Consider the following 24512-nt stretch of genomic DNA (forward strand, 5'->3'; position numbering starts at 1 on the left):
GAGTTCCGTAAGCCACTCTAGCAAATTACCAAACCTGAGAAAGTAGACGTGGGAACTTCTGATTCACAGCCAGTCTGTCAGAAGCACAAGTGACAACTGGACTTGCAATTGGTGTGTGAAGTGGGGGTGGTGGGGGTGGGTGGGCTTGGGAGACGGAGACCTTAACCTGTGCAGTTGGCACCGATCGCAGGTACATAGTATCAGAACTGAACTGAATTATGGGACGCCCAGCTGGTATCCACAGAGAATTGGAGAATCACTTGGTGAGGGAAAACACACACAATTTGTGGACAGAAGGGTTGACGTATTGGGTGTGAGTAAAGTAGTGAGTACAGAGGGAAACAGCTTTTCCTTTCAAGGTTCTAGTGATAAATCAAGATGAAGACACATAGGAATTTATAACATACAAACCGGGTGTGCCATTCCCCAAATTTGAATTGAAATTAACATCAAACCATAATTTTATTAGGGCCAATTATTTCAGAGCAAGCTGGATTGTATTCCCTTTCAGAAAACATTTCTTTATATCACAAGACTAGTTTGACCTTTTGACCTGAATTTTCTATCTGTACATCTGGAAAGAATGCCCAGATCAATGCTTAGACATCTGACAATATCTCAAAGTGTGATTATTCTCTTAGACCACAATGTGTACCTTTATACCTCTGTCCACTCCACTGTAGTATGGATATTCTTGGAGAATAAAGGTCTTTTCTATAGTCAATACCTAACTCATATTTAATTGCTTAAAAAAATATTTGTTGAAATGTTTGTCAATGTCATTTAAATCGTATGATTCATTATTCATTCACTTTAAATAACCATCCCCAATGGTTATTTAAATAAAGTTGTTTAGAAATATCTTCCTGTAGCCACTGGGTGGCTCAGTTGGTTGAGTGCCTGACTCAGTTTCCGCTCCGTTCATGATTTCATGGTTCATGAGCTTGAACCCAGCATCAGGCTCTGCACTGACAGTGTGGAGCTTGCTTAGGATTCTCTCTCCTCTTTCTCTACCTCACCCCTACTCACATGCACATGCTCTCTCTCTTTCCCTCAAAATAAATAAATTAATTAAAAATATATGTATTGAAAAAAAAGAAAAGAAATATCTTCCTGGAAGTTGGAAACAAGAGAAACATGAAGTAGACTATATTATTTGCTTCAAATATTTTCTGCCATAATACATCCCTGGTCCAATGACATCAGGCTTAGCCACACAACCTGCTTTGGACAGTGAAATGTGAGCCAAAGTGACGTAAGCCACCTACAAGCTAAAGGTTTGAGAGACTTTACATGGTTCTACCATCGCTGTTTTCCCTCTGCCATGAAAACGCCACTTTCTGGAAAGGAATTTCCCCTTCCACTTGTGTGCCCAGATGAAAAAGACACATGAGGTTGCAATCAAACTGTACTGTGGAAACAAAATATAAATCTTTTTTGTTGTAAACCACTGAAATGTTGGGTCTGTTTGTTACTGTAGTGTAACCTAGCGAAAGCTAGCTCATAGGGGATGAGATTACTAAAAATACTCTTCTAAAACTCTAAGATTCAACCATTTAAAATAATCATGGAATCATCAAATGTAGATCTCAAAGAAAACTTGGTCATTATATAACCTACCCCCCCCCCTCACTTTACAAATGAGCAATTAGAGACCTGTCGGCCTCAATGATGCATTCATGGACAGGCAACTGACTGTTGGACCAGGGCCTGAATCTGAATGTTCTGACCCTCCTTATTTAAAAATTGATGCTGACTGTAAATAATTACCCTTCAACTACATTTACGAGGAAGGATAACTAAAGTTATAGAGATAGATGAAATCACAATGATTCGTTTACTGTGTGAAAAAGTTATTGCCGCTAACTCACAGTTGATTTTTCCAACAATGATACTTGATTTGCTAAGAACTATTTTCATTCTTTCTCCTTGTGCTCAACACTACAAATCTGAGGCCAGCTGACCAGGCCATTACTTGTTGAATAGACTTGGTCTCTGTGTGACGCAGACTGACCCGTACTGAGACTGAACCATAAACGCAACCTCATTAGCCGCCTGCTCTCACCAATTTGCCTAAAGTAGACTTATTTTAAAGGGTCACAGAATTTTGAATTTAGAGAAAAGAATTATTCAATAGGAATTATCAGGACAATTATGTAAAGTACCAAAAAGACTCCAGTGAGATTAACCTAGGTTACGTAGGAGCAATTCCTGCCTCTGCAGAAATTAGTCACAAGAGTGGGCTAGCAGTTGAAACTGTAAACATGTTTAATTTGGAAAAGCTTTAAAGGTGAAATGGATACTTAGTTATCTAGGAATAATTTAAAAAAAAATAAAAAGCTTCTGACTTGTAACATTTGCCAAAATCCCTGTGATGCGATTACTTCCGCCATTACTCATTGCCGGCTAGAGTGGTTTAGTAGAGGACTTGCAAAATCCTAAACGTTTGTTTACCTTGTGGCTATTGTGAGCTAGGATGAGTAATAGAACCTGAAAGACCTGAGTTTAAATCTTTGTTTATCACCTCATAACTGTGTTTTAAATATTTCACATAAGCTTTCTTGGCCTTCAGTGTCCTAACTGGCTTAATAATAACTTACTGTGTAGGGTCACTGTAAGAACAGACGCAGATAATAAACTGCTGACGCCTCTCCTGGTACTTTGCTCTATTTTGCTTAATCCACTCCAGCGGTGTTGAACACTTTGCAATAGCTCAGACACTATAAGCACATTCCTGCCTCAGGACCTTTGTACTTGGCTGTTTCTTTGCCAAAATATTATTCACCTACATATCCTTATGGCTTGCCTGCTCTCTGTCTCTCATCCTTTGCCTTTCTCCAAAGCACTTACTGCTAGCTCACAATGGCACATTGTGCTTGTTTATTTCGTCTCTCTTATTCCATTAAAATATAAACTTTACAATAGCATGGATTTTGGTCTCTTTGTTGACATCCTCAGAGCCTAAAACAGTATCAGCCATGTAGACTTAAAAATATTTGTTGAATAAATGAAGTCATTGGATAAAAAAAAAAAAAAAACCTTTTAATATTTATTAATTATCCCATCTTGAGGCTAGGGACAACTAATCTTACCTTGAATTCCCTCTAGAACCAGTAAACTTGCTGTTGCACCCAGCCAAAACCATTCAGTTCTAGTCATGCCCATTCCTACCACAGTGTCCTTTCTCATTCTGTGCCCCTTTTATTGTTATCATTGGCTTGAATTTTCCATTTAATAGAGAACAAAGGAAAAGCTAGGGAGTATATGAAAACCTACCTAACACATTGCTGTAAAACTTTGGAGAAGTTGCTTCATTTTATTAAATTGGGAAAGAAATTCTAGAAGATTGATTTAAAAGCATTAACATTGTCAACAAATAGGATCTAGGGGCACCTGGGTGGCTCTGTCGGTGAAACGTCTGGCTCTTGGTTTCGGCTCAGGTAATGGTCTCACAGTTTTGTGGGTTTGAGCCTTGTGTCGGGCTCTGCACTGACAGTGTGAAGTCTATTTGGGATTCTCTCTCTCCCCCTCTCTCTCTCTGCCCCTCCCCCACTTGCACTGTCTGTGTCTCAAAATAAATAAACTTAAAAACAATAGGATCTAGAGCTAGATGACTGAGTTGCTTTCCTTCTCTAATTTCACTGTTATGCAAAAACATAAGAGGAAAATAAAGAAAGGCATGTTCATAAACACAACAAATAATGTGTGCAGAGTAAAGTAATGTATAACTAGTGTTTTAAGCCAATAATGGTAATATTTTGGTGCCCCAAATAACAAATACAGTTTCTGAAAGAGAAGCAGGTTAAAGTAACAAACATTTATTTAGGTAAAAGAGCTAGGCTATTTGTCTCAAGAAAATATGGAAACACATTTATGCCCAATCCTAGTGCCACTCTCTATATTAGTCAGACTCTAACTTAATTTCATAGGGCAAATCCATGTAGGAGAAAATTTCTTTTTTTTTCTTTTTTTTAAACTGTTTGTTTATGAGAGAGAGCGAGCAAGAGAGAGAGACAGAGTGCAAGCAGGGGAGGGGCAGAGAGAGACAGGGAGACACAGAATCTGAAGCAGGCTCCAGGCTTTGAGCCATCAGCACAGAGCCTGACACGGGGATTGAAATCTCGAACTGTGAGATCATGACCTGAGCCGGTCAGAGGCTTAACTGACTGAGCCATCCAGGTGCCCCCTGTGGGAGAAAATTTCTGAGCACTCAATTTAAACCAAAAAGTTGACCATGTAGAAGGTGGGGATACTGTCAAGAAAGATGAAAAAAAGAGCAAAATATGACCATACTGTATTGACCACTTGCCATGTTTTAAAAATCCTTTTATAACTCAATTCACATATATGAAGTTACTTTCACCCAATAAAAGTGGAATTAAGCAAGTTCATCATATATCAGAGTTTTACTCATAGTAGATACTATGGGATGAATTGTGTCTCCTGAGAAGGTATGTTGAAGCCCTAACTCCTAGGACCTGTAGTTGTGACTTTATTTGTAAATAAGGTCTTTGTAGATATAATCAAGGTAATGTTATTAGGATGGGTCCTGATCCAATATGACTGATGCCATTATAAGAAGAATAAAAGAGATACATATAGACAAAGGGAGAACAGCAAGTACTTAGAGATTGGAGTGATCAGCTGTAAAACCAAGGGATGCCAAGGACTAAAGACCACCACCAGATGCTAGGAAGAGGCAAGGAAGGATTTTACACAAGAGTCTGGGAGGAAGCATGGCCCTGCTGACACCTTGATTTCAGACTTCTGGCCTCCAAAACCATGAGAAAATACATTTCTGTTGGTTAAGCCACCAGGGTTATGGTACTTTGCTACAGCTGCCCAAGGAAATGAATACCCTAGCCCAAAACTGGAAGAACCCAAGATAACTTTCACTAGGTGGCTGAATAAACAAACTGGTACATCTATACAATGATAAAAAAAAAAAAAAAAAGAAATGAGTCGAGTCACAAAAAGACATGCAGGGCCTTAACTGAATATTGCAACTTGAAAGAAGCTAGTCTGATTTTATGATTCCAGTTATATGGCATCCTGTAAAAGACAAAACTACAGACGATAAAATAATCAGTAGTTGCCTGGGGGTTGGGGCAGGAAGGAAGGGTCAAAAAAAGTAAAGCACGGGGAGTTTTAGAGTAGTAAAACTATTCATATAACACTGTAATGAATTGTCAAAACCTACAGAACTTAAGAGCACAATGGGAGAACCTTACTGCATGCAAATTTTAGAAATCATTTGGAAGGTCAGGGGATTCCAGGAAGGAATGTAGAGTGTGACACAACAATCTAGCTATACTACAAATGTATGAAACAATCACACAGAAGGAGGTGAGGGAAAGGGCGCTGACGTAAGTAGCATTGGAAACAAGTAGAGTGTTAAGATTAAAGACAAAAGGAAATGTACATAAGTACTGTGCTCAAATTGATAGTTATTTCTACAGGATTGTGGGCTAAGAATCTGATGCTGCCATATACTTTATATACTTCTTAAACTGTATTTCCTGAATTTAAATAAGTAAATGGATGGCAGATGGTAGAAACCAAATTTCTCACTGTTAGAGTGGGAATTTACAGATAAGCAAGGTGAGGAAGCTAGAATAATCCATGTGATAATAAAGTTAGCGGCATTAGTATTAACTCATATCTAACTTATGTACCAATGTACATAAAAGTATATTTATAAATAAATTGTATATAAATATATACGCAAATGTGTATATATGTGTATACATCTGTACACATGTGTTAATATATACACAGTTACTTCTATGCTCTGTCAGCTAAGGTGGTCTAAACAAATGATACCCCAGTGACAACAAGCATACCTTACATTTAGGTCTTGGTTTGTATTGTCATTCTCTAGTACAAAGGAACCAGGGCCTGTTGGAATAAGGGCTTAGGCTAGGGCTGCCACAGGAAATATATAAGATAAGTCTGAAACATCCTGTAAAGCCAGAAAAGTAAGGTAGTTTTCAAAAAGCATATCGACAGAGGTTAAGTTAAAAGAGGACAAGAACCGACGGAAAGAACTCTGAGTGGACAAAGCTGGGACATTTCAATAACAAAGTAGTATCAGATTATAGCCCAGAATATGTAGTTAATAAGCATGGGTCCATGCTGATATCAATAAATCTTTGAGGGGCACCTGGGTGGCTCAGTCAGTTGAGTGTCCGACTTTTGGTTTCAGCTCAGGTCGTGATCTCACGGTTTGTGAGTTCAAGTCCCGTGTTGGAATTCACACTGGTGGTGGCATAGAACCTGCTTGGGATTCTCTCTCTTTCCTTCTTTCTCTGCCTATCCCCTGCTCTCTCTCTCAAAATAAATAAATTTAAAAATAAATATTTGAATAAATGTTTGGATAAATAAATGGAGAAAAAGAATCAAATCTCCCACGCAAAGGAATCCCAAATAATTTATGTAGATATTCTGCCCTCCAAGATGGGGAGCAGAATTCCCCACTCATTAGGTGTGGGCTCTGCATAGTGATGTCCTTCCTAAGAGTACGGACAAATACCACCTCCCAGGTGATGAAGGTCAATATCGACAGTCAGAAATCATGTTGATTGTACATATCCTTGATATGATGTAATGAGAATGATGCTTTAACTCTGTGGTCTTCCTCTCAATGACCAATAATTCCAGTCTTACCATGAGAAAAACATCAAGTAAATTCCAATACTGGAGGATCCTATAAAATACCTAATGCCTTAAGAATTGTCAAGGTCATCAGAAATAAGTAAGGCCCAAGGAACTGCCGCTGCCTGGAGGAACCTAAGGATACAGGACAACTAAATGAAACTAGTATTTTGGATGGGATACCAGAATAAAAACAAAAGATATCAGATAAAATCTAAGGAAATCTGAATCAACCATGGACTTTAGTTAATAATATGAATACTGGTTTATCAATTGCTGCAAATCAACCATACAGAGATAAGAAATTAAGGAGAGTTTGGGAAACTAGGTGTGGGATACAGGGGACCCCTCTGTATCATCCCTTCAATATTTCTGTGAACTTAAAATTATCCTAAAATAATGGAATCAAAAAAATAATAAAGTCTATTATAAAAAAGTTAAACAACGTAAGAATTTTAAAAACCAGGCAAAAGTGTCACGAAAACGGAAGCTATTCAACTCTTATAGCAAATGTTATAAAAATTCCATCATTAACTTACTTATTTAATGACTATTCCATGAGTGACTACCCTGAGTTGACTCAGTTGCCTCCCACTGATTTAGGATAGATAGTTTGCAAAACACCCATGATTCCTAGAGTCATGTATCACAATCTCATAACTAAAAAAGAAATAAATCAACACAAAAATGATAATTCCAAACTTTGATACCATACAAGACAAATACAAAGTTCAATGTAAGTACAGATCACAAAGCTTAAGCGAGTATGAGCAAAGATGGTGTGAATGGGGAAGAGTTACACTCTTAATTTCATTTTCTAAAAGGAGAAAACTGGGCTTCTTGGATTTCCTATAAATTAGCAGTGAAATTTAAAGGAGACCTAAGAACTGGGGCACCCGGGTGGCTCAGTTGGTTGGGTGCCGACTTCAGCTCAGGTCATGATCTCCCGGTTCCTGAGCCCATGAATTCGAGCCCCGGATCGGGCTCTGTGCTGACAGCTCAGGGCCTGGAGCCTGCTTCAAGTTCTGTGTCTCCCTCTCCCTCTGCACCTCCCCCACTCACACTCTGTCTCTCTCTCTCTCTCAAAAATAAATACACATTTTAAAAAAATAAAGGAGGACTAAGAACTGATTTTTCTTGTCCACTTGAATTTCAAAATATGATATTGTAATACCATTAATAATTTTTGAAAATCACCAAAAATGAAAAAAGAATGCAATTCTCCCCAAAAATATGATTCCCCTAGAAGCTAAAATTAATTCTGCTGTATTATTTAGGGAACAGTGAGTAATCTTCATGAAGTATTGACTATTTTATTATAAGCTGACAAGATAATAAGTTTATGAAGAAGAAGATATATCTTTTTCTCTAATAATTATGTAGGCAATTTATAACATGTTGTTGCAAAGCTGTTAACTAGCACAGTGAATACCAAACTTTTAAATGTCTCTACACATGCAGAATTTAAAGAAGAGTAGGCAATTACTCCCTAATGAATAATACCAACCTCTGACCTCAAGTATTTCATGATAATGACATTAAGATTGGATAAATCAGACCATATCTTTATAGATTCTATTTGTTCTTTATACTTGAGATAGATTGAAAGGAAAATATTCTTTAAAATAACTCTATTCAGAGGTGCCTGGGTGGCTTAGTCAGTTAAGCGTCTAGCTGCAGCTCATGTCTGATCTTGCAGTTCATGAGTTCAAGCCCTGCGACGGGCTCTGTGCTGACAGCTCAGTTTTGGATTCTGTCTCCTTCTCTCTCTGCTCCTCCCCACTCACGCTCTGTCTTTCTCTCCTTCAAAAATAAATAAACATTAAAATAACTCTATTCAAATTCAGTTACTTAATAATTGCTGAGGGGTTCTAGAAGACTGGATAGCACCCCCAAAGTCATTGAAGCTATTTAAATAGCTTTAATAATAGTTCTGTCAAACCACATTTTATTTACATTCTTGACCGCGCTTTGAAGTTGGGTTAAAACAATTACTTTTAAATTAATCTAAATGTGGCATTTGCATAGGAAATATCCAATTTGCCTCAAAATATATAAAAGATTAGTGAAATATTGCTATAAGTGACTTTTCTGATTCATAGTTTCTTCATTGTAGTTTCTTTAAAGCCCTTCATAACAGATTCATATATCAAGGTTGCACAGAGAATTATTACAAGGTGCTCTCATTATTTAAAGCAACCCCCAATAATGGACTATAGAAAAGTCTCCCTCCAATAAAATTCTCTCTTGACACATCAGAAGCAAAAAATAATAGCTCTTTGTAAATTATTATGGTTCAGTTGATTCCATACATGAGAACCAGTTTTGCAAATTGTGGAACATATAAGAAAACAACCGGGAAAATAATAGGAAATTCATTGCAACTCCATGTATAGGGGAATATCTACATGCTCAGGAAAAGGAGGTGAATGTCACTTCTGGAACTCTGCACTAATACTCTTCATGTCCCACTTGCTCCTCCAGAAGGAGATAAAGAGCATTGGACACTGGACAAACAATATAAATGGCATGCCCCTGGTAGGCAAGCAAGGTACCACTTTTATAAAATATACATATATAATATAACATATTATATTATATATAAATATATATGATATATAATATTATATATAATATAATATAATATAATATAATATAATATAATTTAATATATGTGTGTGTGTGTATATATATATATATATATATATATATATACACACATATATATATAGTTTGGAGCCAAAGGTGACTTTTCTCTCAAACTCAAGAGAATATATTTCAAAACTCAAAAGGAGGAATCATTGATTCATTCAACAAATATGAACCTAATAACTACGATTTTCTGTGTGCTTATTATGTTGTGGGTGTTAAGCCTCTTTCACATTATCCTTTCAAGGGAATCCCTAAATTTAAGCTAAGAGCACAGAAGGCAGAGCCAGACCATTGGATTCTAGTTCAATGTTCGCCATTCACTAGCACTCGCCTTGGGCAAGTAAATAAACTTGAATGTGCCTCAGGTGCTTCAGCTATGAAAAGGAATCAATGACAAATTCTACTTGATAGCTACGTTAAGTATATTAAATGGGAATAATTCTTGGAAGGCTTATATTGCTTACCTTCTCTCCTAAAGAACCCTTTGAGGAGAGAGAGATGTTTATATTTTTACAATTTTAAGGATTCCTAGCATCATGATGTTCTCAGTAAAGTTTTCAAGAAAGATTTATTGGGTCGTGCAGAACTGGTGAACACCTGGATTTGAAATAGGGAGCTTGATCAATTACAGGCTCCTAGGATCCACCCAGACATACTAAATGTCTGGGGCTGTTCTCGAGACTGCATCTTCAACAAACATTTCAGCTCTCTGATGTGCACCAAAGGCTGAGATATACTGCTATAGCCATCTGAGGCTCGCTCTCTTATTCTATAAAATGTGGATGATTATAATAGTATCTGTTTGTATAGTTGTAAGAAATAAATGGAATATAGCACATATAAAATGCCAGCACATTAGACACTTCTAATAGAAGGTAGTGTTTTGTTCATTTGGCTGAAATATTTTCAAGAGTACCAAGAGATGCTATAAAATGTACTGTAAACTCACTTCACCTTGCATTTTATGTCTTATTTCTTTTGCTCCCTTTCTTCTCCCACCTGTACATCTCACCACACCATTTCTCTTCCTCACTTGCTATTGTATGGAGCCCATTTGAAGTCTCAAGAAGGATGAATAACTATTTAAATAACAACTCTTTTCAACAAATACATTGCCAAAAAAACAAAAACAAAAACAATCCGTGTGTGTGTGTGTGTGTGTGTGTGCGCGCGCTCACGTGCGTGCTGTGTATTGCAATCAGGTAAATTTTACTGTTTATTTATTAAAGTTTGACTTGGATTTTCTGTAATTACCCTCAGCTACCTACCTATAGAATCTACTCCTACTTTCACCCAACCTCTCATATATGCTCAGATGGAAACAGTGTAAGTAACAATCTCACGGGCGCAGCTACGGAAGGTGACCCAGATTACACAACGCTGGGCATTAATGCCAAGTCGTTTTGTTCAGTGGCAGCTGCTCTATGCTTTGCCTTATTGATATTCAGATTCAACAGACACAAATCACACAGCCCTTTTGACAAGCACACACTCTGCCTGTCTTCATTTGAAATGTATTCAGTAGCTACTGTCCTCTATAAACACACAGCTGAGGCCATTCAGTCTCCTTTGATTTGCCATACTGTGATACATCTGACAAGATTACCCCAGAAACATTACTTCTGTTTTTATTTGGGGAATGTCTGTGGAATATAATATCTTCATTTATAGAACAGAAGCACACACAATAGAAAGGAAGCCCATTTCTCTTGGCAAGAGATGCTTTGAACCATTATCCTTTGGGAAAAATTGAGATGATCCCCTTGATTAGGAGAGCAAATGTGTCAATACAAAGTTCTTTGAAAGTGAACATAAATACAGAGTATCGGGAATTAACTGCAATATAGCTTATGATGAACTTCGTTTTAAAGTATATCAATCATAAAGTGCCAAATCTATTTTGTAAAAAGTCTAACCGTAACAAAATATCTTCTTTGCTGTAAAGCCATTTCAGCCCCCTGCTTGCCACCACTCAAAGGGTTAACTCAAAGGGTTAAAAAAGAACATTTTCTGTATCTAGTTATTAGAAATCATAGAATCAGGATATTACTCACACTGACTGGTGCCAATGACTCATTTAACACAGGACACCTGCTTACGTCAAATTCTTTGTGCTTCTTTTTTAAGTGTTGTATTCTGTAGAACATGCAACATTAACAACTATTTGCTAGAGATATTTAAGAGTCAGGAAAAGTGCCAAAAGTTTGATAAATGGAAAAGTCTTACTTTTTATGTAGGTGAGCAGTGAGAAACTGAGGTAGAAGATGAGCAGGTAGTTAATTTTCTCAAGTGCCATGGTCTTATTCAGAGGGCATGCTCTGATGTGTTGCTGGTGATCTGTCCGAGTCCGCTGGTGACCCCTGTTTGACTCAGAAAGGAGCGGGGGCCCCAGAGTCTCCTGATGCCATCCCTGCCTCTGCCTCTCTTATAGCTACTTCCCGGGAAACACAGGGACTTCAATTCAAAAAGCTGTTGTGCTTCTAAGCATCTTACACTGGAGGATGGGGTGAGATTTCAAACCTGGTGCAGAGTTTTTTCATGCTGGACTGGATTCATCTACCCCTCAGGTCTTTTCTCATGGTTTTCTTCCATTGTTTTTGTTTTGGAAGATTGCTTTAGACCATTCTAGAGTATAGTTTGATAGATATTCAGATGATAGATGACAGACACATGTAAAAATTATTTTTCTTCTCATTTTCTTTCTTTTTAAATAATGATATCATACTGTGTATATCATCACGCGGCTTGCTTTTCTCACTCAGCAATATGTCTCAGATGTTTTGACACATTATAAAATCTATTTAGTTCACACTTTTTAATGCCACGTGGCATTCCATACTATGGATGTACCAAACCATAGTTGTTTTTGTTTTTTTCTTAACATATATGCTACCACAGCTTATTTATCCTTTTACGGGCATCAGTGATGTCTCCAATTTTCTTCATACAAATAATAGTTCAATAAGAATCATTTTACACACTTACTTGTACAAATGCAGAAGAGTTTAAAAAAAAGAATTTCTCTAGAGCAAATGCCAAAAAAGTAGAAATTGGTGGTTTTACATTATGTTCATTTTTTAGTTTAGCAGATACTTCACAAAATTTCAACCCTTCTCAGCTGTGTGTGCAGGAAGCTATTTCTCCATACTTTCCTCAACATTTGGTAATAGCAAAGGGCAAAAGATATGTCTACATTTCAATGGAAAGGGGAGCACATATATAGACAAGATCGGCCATTTGTTAATCATTTTTGAAGCTGGCTATTGGGTACGTAGAGGTTCATCACACTATTTATTCTGCTTTTGTGCAGATTTTTAGAATTAATAGTAAAAATTGGCGTTTTTAATTTGCATATTTTTCATATTAGAAAGATTGAGCATCTTTTTGACCTTTGTATTTTCAGTGACTTGCAGCTCATGTTGTTCACTTTCCTATTAGTTTTGTTTTTCATTTTATTGATAGAGTTGTAGCATTTCTTTATAAATGTTGGATCTTGATTCTTGGTCAGCAGTAAGGATGGAAAATACTTGCTCCCAATAGGCTCATTGTCTTTTAAATTTTTTATAGGTTTTCTTCATAAAGTTTTAACTTTTTATTTAAAAATGTAGTGTCTTATACACATTTACTTATTTTATGACTGTGCTTTTTATCTTATTGAAGAAAGCTTTTCTGCCGAAGACTTACTAACATAGGATCTGGTGTTTTATTCCAAGTTATCTCAATTTTTAAAGTAAGTTTATTAAAAAAATTTTTAAGCTTTGTAACTTTAATCCATATGGGGCATATTTTGATGAATTGTGTAACTTGTGGGTCTAAATTTATTTCCAAATGGATAGCCAGTGGTCAAAAACAATTCCCTGTGGATTTCAAATCTGAAATCCTGTATAAAATTCCCAGCTATATATGAATCTATTTTGGTTCATTAATTTTTTTTTGTATATTTCTTTGCAAGTGAATGTAGTTGAAGTTTAAGTTGGGTATCTGGTATGGTAAGCCTAATTGAATCTTCCTTTTTCAACTTTTGCCTTCTCTTACACAGTTTCTCTTCCAGATTAACTTTATAAGCAATTTGTCAATCTCCACTGAATAACTCCTATTTGGATTTTAATGAGGATTGCATTCATTATATAACTTAATTTGGGGATAACATATTTACAATGTTGAATCTTCCCATACCTGAATAATCACACAATATGTAATACATATTGAGTCACTATTCTAGGTCAGACCCTTTCTAAGGCCTTTGTATGCATTCTCTCATTTAATCTCCACCATAACACTATGAGGTAGGTTCTGATTTTTTCTAGTATGCAGATGATAAAAACACAAACACTCAGTTATTTGTCTCAGATGTCAGAGCCTGATGAAGGGTGTCCCTTTGCAAGGGAAGAGAATAAAATAAGAAAGGGAGAAAACCAACAGCCACACTCTAGAGAACACCAATACTCCAGTACTTAATGATAAGAGGATAATAAGTCAGAGGTTGAAGAGGAAGAATGAGAAGAATGTGTTATAAGGGCAACAAAGAGGACAGTGGCGGGGGGGGGGGGGGGTGGCGCCTTGGTGGTTCAGTTAAGTGTCCAACTCTTTGGCTTGGGTCTTGATCTCACAGTTAGTGAGTTTGAGCCCCTCATCAGGTTCTGTGCTGACAGCTCAGAGCCTGGAGCCTTCTTTGGATTCTGTCTCTCTCTCTCTCTCTCTCTGCCCCCTGCACCCCGCTCACACTCTCTATCTCTCAAAAATAAGTAAACTAAAAAAAAAAAATAAAAAAAAAAAGAGAGGACAGAGGATCAGGAAGGAGAGTCATAGACAATGAAAATGCTGCTGGAAAGTTGTTTGATAAGTGTCAAAAATTGTCAGTTGGATTCGGCAGTAAGATTTGTGAGAAGACTGTCAATGAAGCATTGGAACAGAATTCAAATTTCAGGGGCACCTGGGTGGCTCAGTCAATTAAGCATGTGACACTTGACTCAGCTCCAGTCATGATCTCATGGTTTGTGAGTTTGGGCCCCACATTGGGCTCTGTGCTGACAGCATGGTACCTGCTTGGGATTCTCTGTCTCCCTTTCTCTCTGCCCCTCCTCCATTTGTGCATGCTCTCTCTCTCTCTCTCAAAATAAAGAGATAAAAAATAAAAAGCTTAAAAAAGGGATTCAAATTTCAGTTATTTTTATGAATGCTTTGAGGGTTAGAAAATAGACACAGTGAATGCAAACTACACTTTCCAAAAAACTTAGTTGTGAGGAAAACATAGGGTGGGAGAGGCAAAGTTAAAAACAGATGCACGTAGGGCAAAAGTTTTTTTCTTTTTAATACTGAAATGCATGAGACATATGGGAAGAACCAGTGAAGTTAAAGATATGGAAAAGATGAGGGATACTTAATGGAGCAAGCTTCCTGAGGAGGTGGGGAAAAGAGATTTCAAATGAGAGTAGCAAGCCTCAAACAGAAGAAAATACGACATTAAGTACTTAAGGAGAAAGAATTGAAGACTCCCTGAAAATAGAAAGGCAGTAAGTCATCTACCAGGTATAATAACAGGGAAGCAAGGGAAGGGTGTCACTGAATTGCAGTCTCATTCATCGGTAATGCTGCTAATAAATGCACGGGCATGATCTTCCCAGCAGAAAAAGGAGTGCCAGTGGAGAAGCATCGCTGGCCAACCATGGGATTACCCTAGGGATCGGAGTTTTCAGAGTGGAAGGGTAAGTGAGGGAGGGACTCACAAGTGGTTGTGAGAGACAATGGGTACCGAACTGTGTAATGAGGAAAGTGATTAACAGACAGGAAGGAAATAAGGTCCCCTTGGACTGGTGGTGTTGATATGATAGAGGAACAGATGATACGGAACTTGAGGTTGAATTTAGGCAACGGGACATTGATGTCTGTAACTATAAAACAGAATGCTGATCAGACTTGATCTAGGTTATATTGGAAACAATTGGTAGAAATTATAAGAAAATAGATTTGGGGTTAGCCTAAGAAAACTGTAAAACAGTCAGCTGTTTAGTAAAGTTCACCTTGACATGCAGGTATTCAAGCAGCTTATGACCAACTGGGAGGGGAACCAAGTACAGCTTTCTCCACAAAGACTTCCGACAGGCCTCCCAAATCTTTTTAATTCTATTTCTGTGACCTGTGAGGAAGTAGAATAGAGAGAGTGAGAAAAGTAGTTTTCTCTTGCTTACAGAAAATAAAAAATTATATATTAAAAATTTCCTCAGGGCGCCTGGGTTGCTCAGTCGGTTACACGTCTGACTCTTAATTTTGGCTCAGGTTATGATCTCATGGTTCATGAGTTCCAGCCCTGCATCAGGCTCTGTGCTGACAGTGCAGAGCCTGCTTAGGATTCTCTCTCCTCCTCTCCCCCTGCTCCTCCCCCACTTAAAATAAATAAACATTAAAAAAAAATTCCTCAAAAGCATTACAATCTCTTTCTAGTTAGCTTTACACTACCGGAGCACTTTTGTTTCTAGATTTCATTTGTATATCCTTAACAAAATATAACAATTCTTAAATTTTGGAATCAATGGACATTTCCTGGTACATATATTTCTGCTATGTATGAATTCCCTTTTCCTGGATCTGATAAGATCTTGTCATTTGAAAATAACGTTGAATATAGGTCTCAACTAACATAAATATTTTTAAATGGCCAATATTTCTTCCAGATGGTTGATAAACATGCCAAATGGCCTAGGACAATTTTAGATGTAATATCTAATTCTATAAATAATTTTAATGTCATAAATTGTAAAAAGATAAATAGAGTTTGATGATTATCTTAACACTGGGTTTTGATAAAATACCGACAGGAGATTTTTGTACTCGCTTCATTTTAACCCTATTGTTATTATTCTATTTTGGATTCCTACAATCTAATATTTTCATTTCGCATTCTTTTTGTTTATGCAAATGATCTCTGTTATATTTGGGTTGATGAAGATTTCAGTAATATTCTTCCCAAAAAATCAATTATTTTCGTAAGTGAAGGTTATTGGTAAACATCATCCAAAAATAAATTTCAATCAAGAGTTTAAAATCTGTTTATTCAAAGAGGTGGAGCTACATTTTAATCCAGAGAAATCTTTTAACCTTGACTCTTCCATTCATTTTATTTTCTGATTATATACTACCAATGTTTATAATGTCATTTTCCAATAGTGTTGACTTAAAGACTGTTCCATTTGTTTTTAAACTTTGTTTCAGATTTGGAAAAGTTGTAGACTATAAAAACAAAAAAGAAAGCTAGATTTCATGAACAGATTTTAGTTGCTGGTTCATTTTCTTCTTCAACTAAATAAAATAAGCATTAATTAATATAGGCATTATTTATAGTCCATATAAGTAGATATCTGTTTCCTTACAAGTATAAGAGAAATAATATAAAGGGAAATGAGACACTCTATTATAAATACTGAACCAGGAGTACCTAGTACAAATGCTAGGGCTTTCTCTCTTACACCATCATAACCCCACAGGGAGTCAAGGACCCCACCCTCTGTTTGGGGAAGCCTTCCAAGCAACCTGGTCTTTTAACACCAAGGATTTGAGGATACATGGGGCAATTAGGACAAGTGTAGACCAGGCCTGCATCAGGGCCTGTGATCCACAGTCCCTAAGCAATTGTAAGAGAAAGGTCTTCTATAATAACCAGGAAAAACAGCTGGCCACTTCTTTCACACAAATGATGATATATGTTCAGAAAAATGGAGAAGGATGATTTCAGGCATTGGTTCAACATCCCAGATCTCTCTGGTGCTTAGCCATAGTCTTCCCAAGCCAACTCATCTATTTCTAATCTACCCCCACCTCTCCCACCCTCAACCAGGTCCAACTTACTCTTTTGTCTCCTGTCACTGACTTCTCCAGAGTCAAGCTCTATTACCCTCTCTCTATTACTCCAGATCAGTTGACCCTCATCTAATAATCCCCTAAGGTGGATGCTGAGTCCCATATTTTACAAAGCCAAACATACTACAAATACAAAAATATATATATTGATCCAGGAAAGGAACAAAAAGCACAAAAAACAAAATTATAAATGAAAAGAGAGATTTAATGATTAAAAGAGAGGAAAGGTGTTAAATTGTAAGAGATTGCTTTTTTATAATTCTATGTCAATAAATCTGGAAATCTAGATTCAGTGCATAATTTTGTAGAAAGATACATATTACCAAGTCTGAACCCAACACAACAAACACAACAAAATAACTGAACAAAATACTGAACACAACAAAACAATGCTTTTAGTGTGTGACTTAGGAAGCAAGGGACAATTAAGGAAAATACCACTTTATATATTGTCCCATCCTTTTCTGTCTCTCATGTACCTCTTTCCTCACTTCTTCTGCTCTGGGATTAAACCTGCAATAAAACATTGTCACTTAAGCCTTGCGTCATTGTAGGAAATCCAAGCAAAGACACACAAACACATAACATGTTTAAAAGACACTGTTTTAAAATGTAAGTTTTATTATTATTCAGGTATGATGAGGCCAAAAGATTAGTAGATAATTGCCCCTGAAAAGATAGTTTGTTATTCACAGTGCCCAAGAGGAAGGGAATACCAGGCTATGCAGAGACACACGGGGAAACACCATGGTCAGTCAAGAGGCAGAAGGAGAGGGAGGAAAATGTGGGCAAAAGCCTTTATTGTGATTTCTGCAGGAAGGAATAGGTGAGAAAAGTGTTAATGTGAATAATTTTTGCAGGCTCTAGGCTTTAGAGGCTGTCTCTAGTCTGATACCTAGCCCAGGTTGTCTGATACCTGATACCTGATTTGGGCAAAAGAATAGTGGTCTGGAGTATGAGTCTGATAAAGGAAGTGGTGGGGGTGTGTGCTCTGAATTAATTGGTTCACATGGGAGAGGCATGCTTGCAGGGGAGTCTCATGTCTCTAGGAATTGGATAGTCCTGGGAAGGATAGTCTCTCAGTCTCTCCAAGGTCAGAAAAAGGTCCCAGACGTCAAAGCATTGGATATACAGAAAATAAAAAGGTGTGATTAATTGAGGCACTCAGTAACATCCAAAATACTGGACAAAGTTGAAATTTCAAAATGTCATGTAGAATGTTTATAAAGAATATATTTCCTGTAGAATATATAACCATAATTTAAATAATAGTTATAGTTGATAGGTGATAGATAGATAGATAGATAGATAGAAGATAGCAATTCAGCTTCTATGCTTTAAAAAGACCATTATGAACTTTTATGAACTTCAAGAATGCACTGCATCAATACACTAGTTATCACAATCACACGTTAAATATGGAAGACAAATGGTTCATGCAATAGTTTGGGAAGAGTAAATGCCTTTAGTTCATCCTAGTTACAATCTCGTTTTTAGTTCATGATGAAGTCCTTGTTTGCACTGACATTAATCTGGACTTGATTTATACAAAACAGTCTCCTTATTACTAACCTGATCCTTTTCACTAATCCAACAGATTTGCTTTAAATAAAATTGAACATTGACTACCTGGCTCAAAATTACTGCTCTCATAGAAGTAGGAAAAAATAATAAAAATAAATAAATACATGATAAATATATTTCAGGTGGTAAGCCCTACTAGACAAAAATTAACTGGGATATGAGGAACAGCATGTGCTAGGGAGGTAGAGGATTACTATTTTATGGAAAGTGGTCAAAGAAAACCTGCTGATAGGTGGGATGAGCAGAAACCTGAGGAAATAGAGGAATAAGCCATGTGGCTTGCTTTGGGAAGTAATCCTATCCCTAACCCTAACGCTTTAGGAGGAAAATTCCAGGTAGGGATATCAACAAGGGCATCTGAGTTGAGAGCATGTTTGATGGGTTTGAGAAACAGCAAGGAGGTCACTTGGTTCCTGAATGAGAAGGGTTGAAGATGTCGGAAAGGGAAGAAGAAACTGGTTCTTGGAAGACGTTTAAGCCATGGTAAATGTTTGGCTTTGACTCTGAGTGAAATGTGGAGTTGTTTCAGGGTTTTGAACAAAACAGTAGTAACAGGATCAGACATTTAATTTAAAAGATTACTCTGGCAGCCATGTGGATAACAGGCGATAGGGCAGGATGGACGCTGGGTGACCAGTTAGTGAGTTATTGAATAACCCAGGCAAGAACTGGTGGTGGTGACCAAGGTGGTGACCAAGGTGATAATGGTGGTGGTGAAAACTGGTCAGATTCTGAATATACTTTGAAGGCAATGCCAATATGATTTTTTTGATGAATAGAATGTGGTGTAAAAGAAAGAATGAATAAACATAACTCGAAGATGTTTGGCTTGTGTAACTTAAAGATGAAGTTCTTTTCTTTTCTTTTTTTTTTTTTTGAGGAGGAGGAGGATATAAAAAATGAGAATTTGATGAGGAGGAAGAAGCAAGGATACAGACTTAGGCATGTTAATTTTTGAGAAGTCTGTTAGACATACAAATAGGTATGTCAAATGTATACTTACATAGGTAAGTCTGGAGCCCATGAGAGAAGTCTGCATAATGATTGCTCAGACGCTAGTTGGAGAGATGATGACATTTAGGGAGTAAAGAGTAAACCACAAGAAAAGTGACTAGGACTAACCCATCAGGCTCACCTATATTGGTGGATCTGGGAGAAGAAGATCAAAAAGAACCAGCCAGTGGGTAGAAGAAGAATCCAGAGAAGATGTTTTCTAAGAAGGCCAATAAACTATTTTGCCAAAAACAGAGTGATTAATTGGGTAATCTACTACTGATAAGTGAAATAAAAGGACAACTGAAAGCTGTTAGTTTAGTGACATGCAAGTCATCGACAACTTTAACATGAGAAATTGCAGTGCATTCAAGAGAAAATGCAAGGAGAGAAAATGCAAATAGTTTTGTTGGGAGGAGAACAAAAAATTGATGTATAGCTGTGGTGTAAGAGATAGATGCATCCATATACACTCATACAATACACACATATTACTGAGTATATATGAACACTAAGGGAATGATCCAGCAGACTGTGAAATTGCTGACATCTTCCCACTCTCCTTCTACTACCCAGAACAACCAAAGAAAAGGAGATTTTTCATGATCTGTATTTTTAGGGCTTAGTCAAAACCTGTGCTAGATACTCATGCAGTATTAGACTGAATCACCCAGTAAACCTGCTTTATCAACTCCATTCCAATCTTTCAGATGTGGGTGTGGCTTTGTTTTGAAAGGGAAAGTATGCATTAAGTACAGGCCTCTCCATTTTCTTTGTACACTTGGGAGGTTCTGCCCTGTGTATAGAATCCTTCCTGGCTTTTTAATTCTTTTAAGCACAAATGGTTTAATAGTTAATATTCTATGCTAATATGCTTGGAGGTCTCTGGACGGAAAGGTTTATTGAAACCAAATACCATTACAGGGACAGCATTAAGCTCTTTGCCACATGCTCATAGCGCTTTTTATGTTTGCCATATTTTGGCTTTTCTATAAAATTGTTATTTTAATGTTCAGTATTTCAAACAATAACATATAGTACCAAACAAAATAGAAATGAAAATGAGATTGTCTTTTATACATTGACAGTAACTGAATTAAAGGAATGTTGATTTTAGGCAGTTAATGATGACAATTTGATAATAAGTATTTATCAAATACTTATTAAGTTCGTGCTTACTATATGGCAGATTTTGTGCTACCTGCAAGATTCAAAGATTAATTTTAAAAATAGCCTCTGCCTTTGTTTAGTGAGAAAGATGAGTAAACAAAAGCATTTAATACAATAACTTTAATTTATTGGTTACTTCATAAGTTCCAGTGACTATTGTAAATGTGTTCAAGAATTTATTTAATCTTTACAATAACCTTAAAGTACAGGTACAACTGGTACTTTTATTTAATCAAGGATAAAAATGAAACACTGAGAGTTTAGGGACACCTGGGTGGCCCAGTCAGTTGAGCCACCAACTTTTGATTTTGGCTCATGTCACGATCTCACCTTTGAGAGATCTCACTGTTGAGAGATTGAGCGCCTAGTCAGCTTCACACTGGGTGTGGAGCCTGCTTAAGGTTCTCTCTCTCCCTCTTCCTCTGCCCCTCCCCCACTCGTGTGTGTGTATGTGTGTGTGTGTGTGTGTGTGTGTGTCCGTGTGCGCGCATGCACTCTCTCAAAAAAATAAAATAAAACATAGTTTAAATAACTTGCACAAGTCCACACAACTCACAAGGGGTGGAGCTCTTACTCCCATTAAAGAGGCAGGTATAGCCTTGTGGCCCATGCTGCCTCCAGTATAATGTGTTACATATCAAATAAAAGAGGTACAGAAGAACACAGTAGGTATAGAGAAAATGCCCCTAACCTCGCTTGGGAAAGGGCCCCTAAGATAAATCTTAAAGTATGAACCACAATTACTGATCTGAATAAGGAAGTGGAAGAGAGGTGGGGATGTCCTAGATCAAGAAAATATCATAACGCGAGATGTAGTGTTCTAATGAGTGTAGCGATCTACAGTTAACCTTATTGTAGAATGAAAGTGGGAGGATGAGAGGGAATAAAGCTGAGCCGGAATATAGTAGTCAAGTCTCAAAAAGCTAAGTTAATCAGGTTGGACACCACGAAATGGAGCAGCTGTCTCCAACTGGCTGTTCTGTATTAGGTTTTCTGGGGTAGGGCCAGGAATCTGCATTTTCAATGCTTCCTAATAGATTCTGATGCAACCCATTTACTTCAGGGAGTCTCAAGATCTAAGAATTTTTCAAGCAGGGAGCCAAATATTGTATATAAATTGGTCACTGCTTAGGAGGAGGATAGCTTTGCAAGGGGACAACTGAAGGCAGAAAGTCAAGGTACGAGGCCAGCACATTTTTTTCTGTCTGAGATACCAGGGTCTGAACTGGGGTACTAGGCACTCTCAAAGAGGAAAAGTCAATTCAAGAAATACTGGCAGGACTTAGTTATTGATGGAGAGTGAAGAGTATGGGAGAAGGAGGCACCAAGGATGATGCCCAGGCTTCCGGCCTTGCAAACTGGGGTATTTAATGAAGACAGTAAAGCCAAAGAAATATGGAATTATTTTGAGTCTCAATGCTAGGCAATGTGGAAATGTGAAATAATCTAAAAATATAAATTAATTGTCATATACGTAAAAATATTTTGCTACAGAAAGCATAGGCACATGCACATCTATAGGGAGGGAATGGATTGGATACAAATAAAATACAAAGCAGAGCATATGTTCCCACAGACTTATGTGGTGGATTGCATGGTGCAACCGCAGTGCTAAATAAAAAAATCATGCCCAGAGTCAGGCGGTTTCAAGTTGGTCCATTTAGAACAGAAGTACAGCCAGCGGTCAAGCTCTAAGGCACTGGTCTAGATAATGGTGGAGAGAATATAGACATGATGTACTTAGGGTATTCAGGACTCCAGGCCCATGGGCTGTATTCATAACAGAGACTCAGGCCCGGAGGGAGAAAGATAAACAGATCAGCAAGCTCAGGCAGAAATTCAAATGTGCTGAAAAAAGTATGATGTGAATTAAAGTGCAAGAACAGTTTCGTAATCATGTGAGAGAATGTTCCAAGGACAAACCAGACTAATTCCAGTTCTAATGCTAATTCCAGCGTCTAATGCTTTGACAAAAATGTCAGCAGCTCTATAAGGCTGGGTCTACAGTCTGAAGTTCCCTTGTGACTATAGCTGAGCAAACTGGAATAAAGCAATTAATGGACAGGTACGAGAGTCTTTGTTTCTCCAAAACAGGCATATGTGACAGTAACTGAAATACATTCAATTTATGGGCTTTTTCTTACAGTAACTAATGCTCGTTTCTGATCAGGATGTGAACATTGAAAGGTATTGACTCCTTAAATATTTTCCTTGGCTAGATTCATATCTAAGAAAGAGTTCTTAGATTATGAGTAACAGATTACCTTAAGAAACAAAGAATTTATTAGCAGAGTACTTAATGCCCGAAAGATATTTTCTGAGCCTGGGTGGCTCTTGAGTTCAAGCCCCACATTGGGCTCTGTGCTGACAGCTTGGAGCCTGGAGCCCATTTCAGATTTTGTCTGCCTCTCTCCCTGCCCCTCCCCCTGCTCACATTCTGTCTCTCTCTCTCAAAAATAAATAAACATTTAAAAAAGTAAAAAGAAAAGATAAGAACTCAAGAGAACAGTTTTGAGTAGAGTGGAGCCATGGTAGTGTAGAATCGAGACAATAAAAACCACATAATTTTATCAGGGTACTGTCACTCAAATGGATGAATTTCATTTTCTAGTCTGTCAAAGTCCAGGGAGAGAGAATCAGAGTAGCATCCCTAAGGTAGGTCAGTGCACATTGATTTGCTGTGAAGTACCACCAAACTACACCAAATGGAAGGGATAAGTTATCCAAAGGAATTTAGAATGTTGCTATCGAAAGAAGAGGAAGTAGGGGTGCCTGGGTGGCTCAGTTGACTTGGGCTCAGGTCATGATCTCCTGGTTAGTAGGTTCGGGCCCTGCATCTGACTCTCTGCTGCCAGTGTGGAACCGGCTTTGGATCCTCTGTCCCGCTCTCTCTCTGCACCTCCACCGCTTGCTCTCTCTCTATCTCTCTCAAAAACAAATAAACATTAAAAAAAAAGAAAAGGAACTGGATTCAGGCAGCCAAGAGGAGCAAATGCCCATTATGAGCCTAAAGAGAAAAATTAATTAAGAATCCATGACAAGCTTGAGTATCCTTAAGAGGCTTTTAAATTTGAACAACGAAATCCCAATGAACAAATCATTGTACGTTACGACATGTAAAAAAATCCGTCCACACTGAAGAAAATTCTCACTGCAAATGTATTGGGGATTTTTAAAATGTACTTATTTGTGTTACTCAGAGTTCTGCAAAAGTTTAATTGAGAGACATTTTTTAGAATTGTAGGGAGAGCACAAATATTATAAATTTGAAAAGTCACATAATAAGAAAAGGCAATTATTTGATTAATTTATCGGCTATATGAACTTACCTTTGAAAAACTCTTATCATTGCCTTTGGAAATTATTATATTTCATTTAAAGATATGTGAAGACACATTTTTAAAAACTGATTTACTGAGTTCAGGTGGCGTTCCTGGTTCTAGTTAATCTATGTCCCTACTCAGAAATTAAAACAGATGAGGCCTTTTTGTTCTCTCTCTTCATTCAATTATCACCACTACAGAGGAGCAGAAATAGCAACAGAGCCTGGGACTCAGGTAGGAGAGATAAAACAGAAAAAAAAAATTCTGTTCACATCATAAATC

General features: G+C 37.3%; 1 protein-coding gene across 3 annotated transcripts in view; it reads right to left on the minus strand.

Annotated features, from left to right (window-relative positions):
• Window positions 1-11762, minus strand: part of CRB1 (crumbs cell polarity complex component 1) — a 208812-nt gene extending 197050 nt beyond the window's left edge. For 2 of the 3 annotated variants that reach the window (XM_019430494.2, XM_019430507.2), the window contains exon 1: window positions 11533-11762. In XM_019430494.2, the coding sequence (XP_019286039.2) occupies window positions 11533-11602 (70 nt within the window). In that variant the 5' untranslated portion in view covers window positions 11603-11762. The remainder of the gene's footprint in view (window positions 1-11532) is intronic. The other variant, XM_019430500.2, reaches the window with a different exon arrangement.
• Between the last annotated feature and the right edge of the window lie 12750 nt (window positions 11763-24512).

Source organism: Panthera pardus, unplaced genomic scaffold, assembly GCF_024362965.1.
Source record: "Panthera pardus isolate Hobbes unplaced genomic scaffold, ASM2436296v1 HiC_scaffold_21, whole genome shotgun sequence".
Taxonomy (NCBI): Eukaryota; Metazoa; Chordata; class Mammalia; order Carnivora; family Felidae; genus Panthera; species Panthera pardus.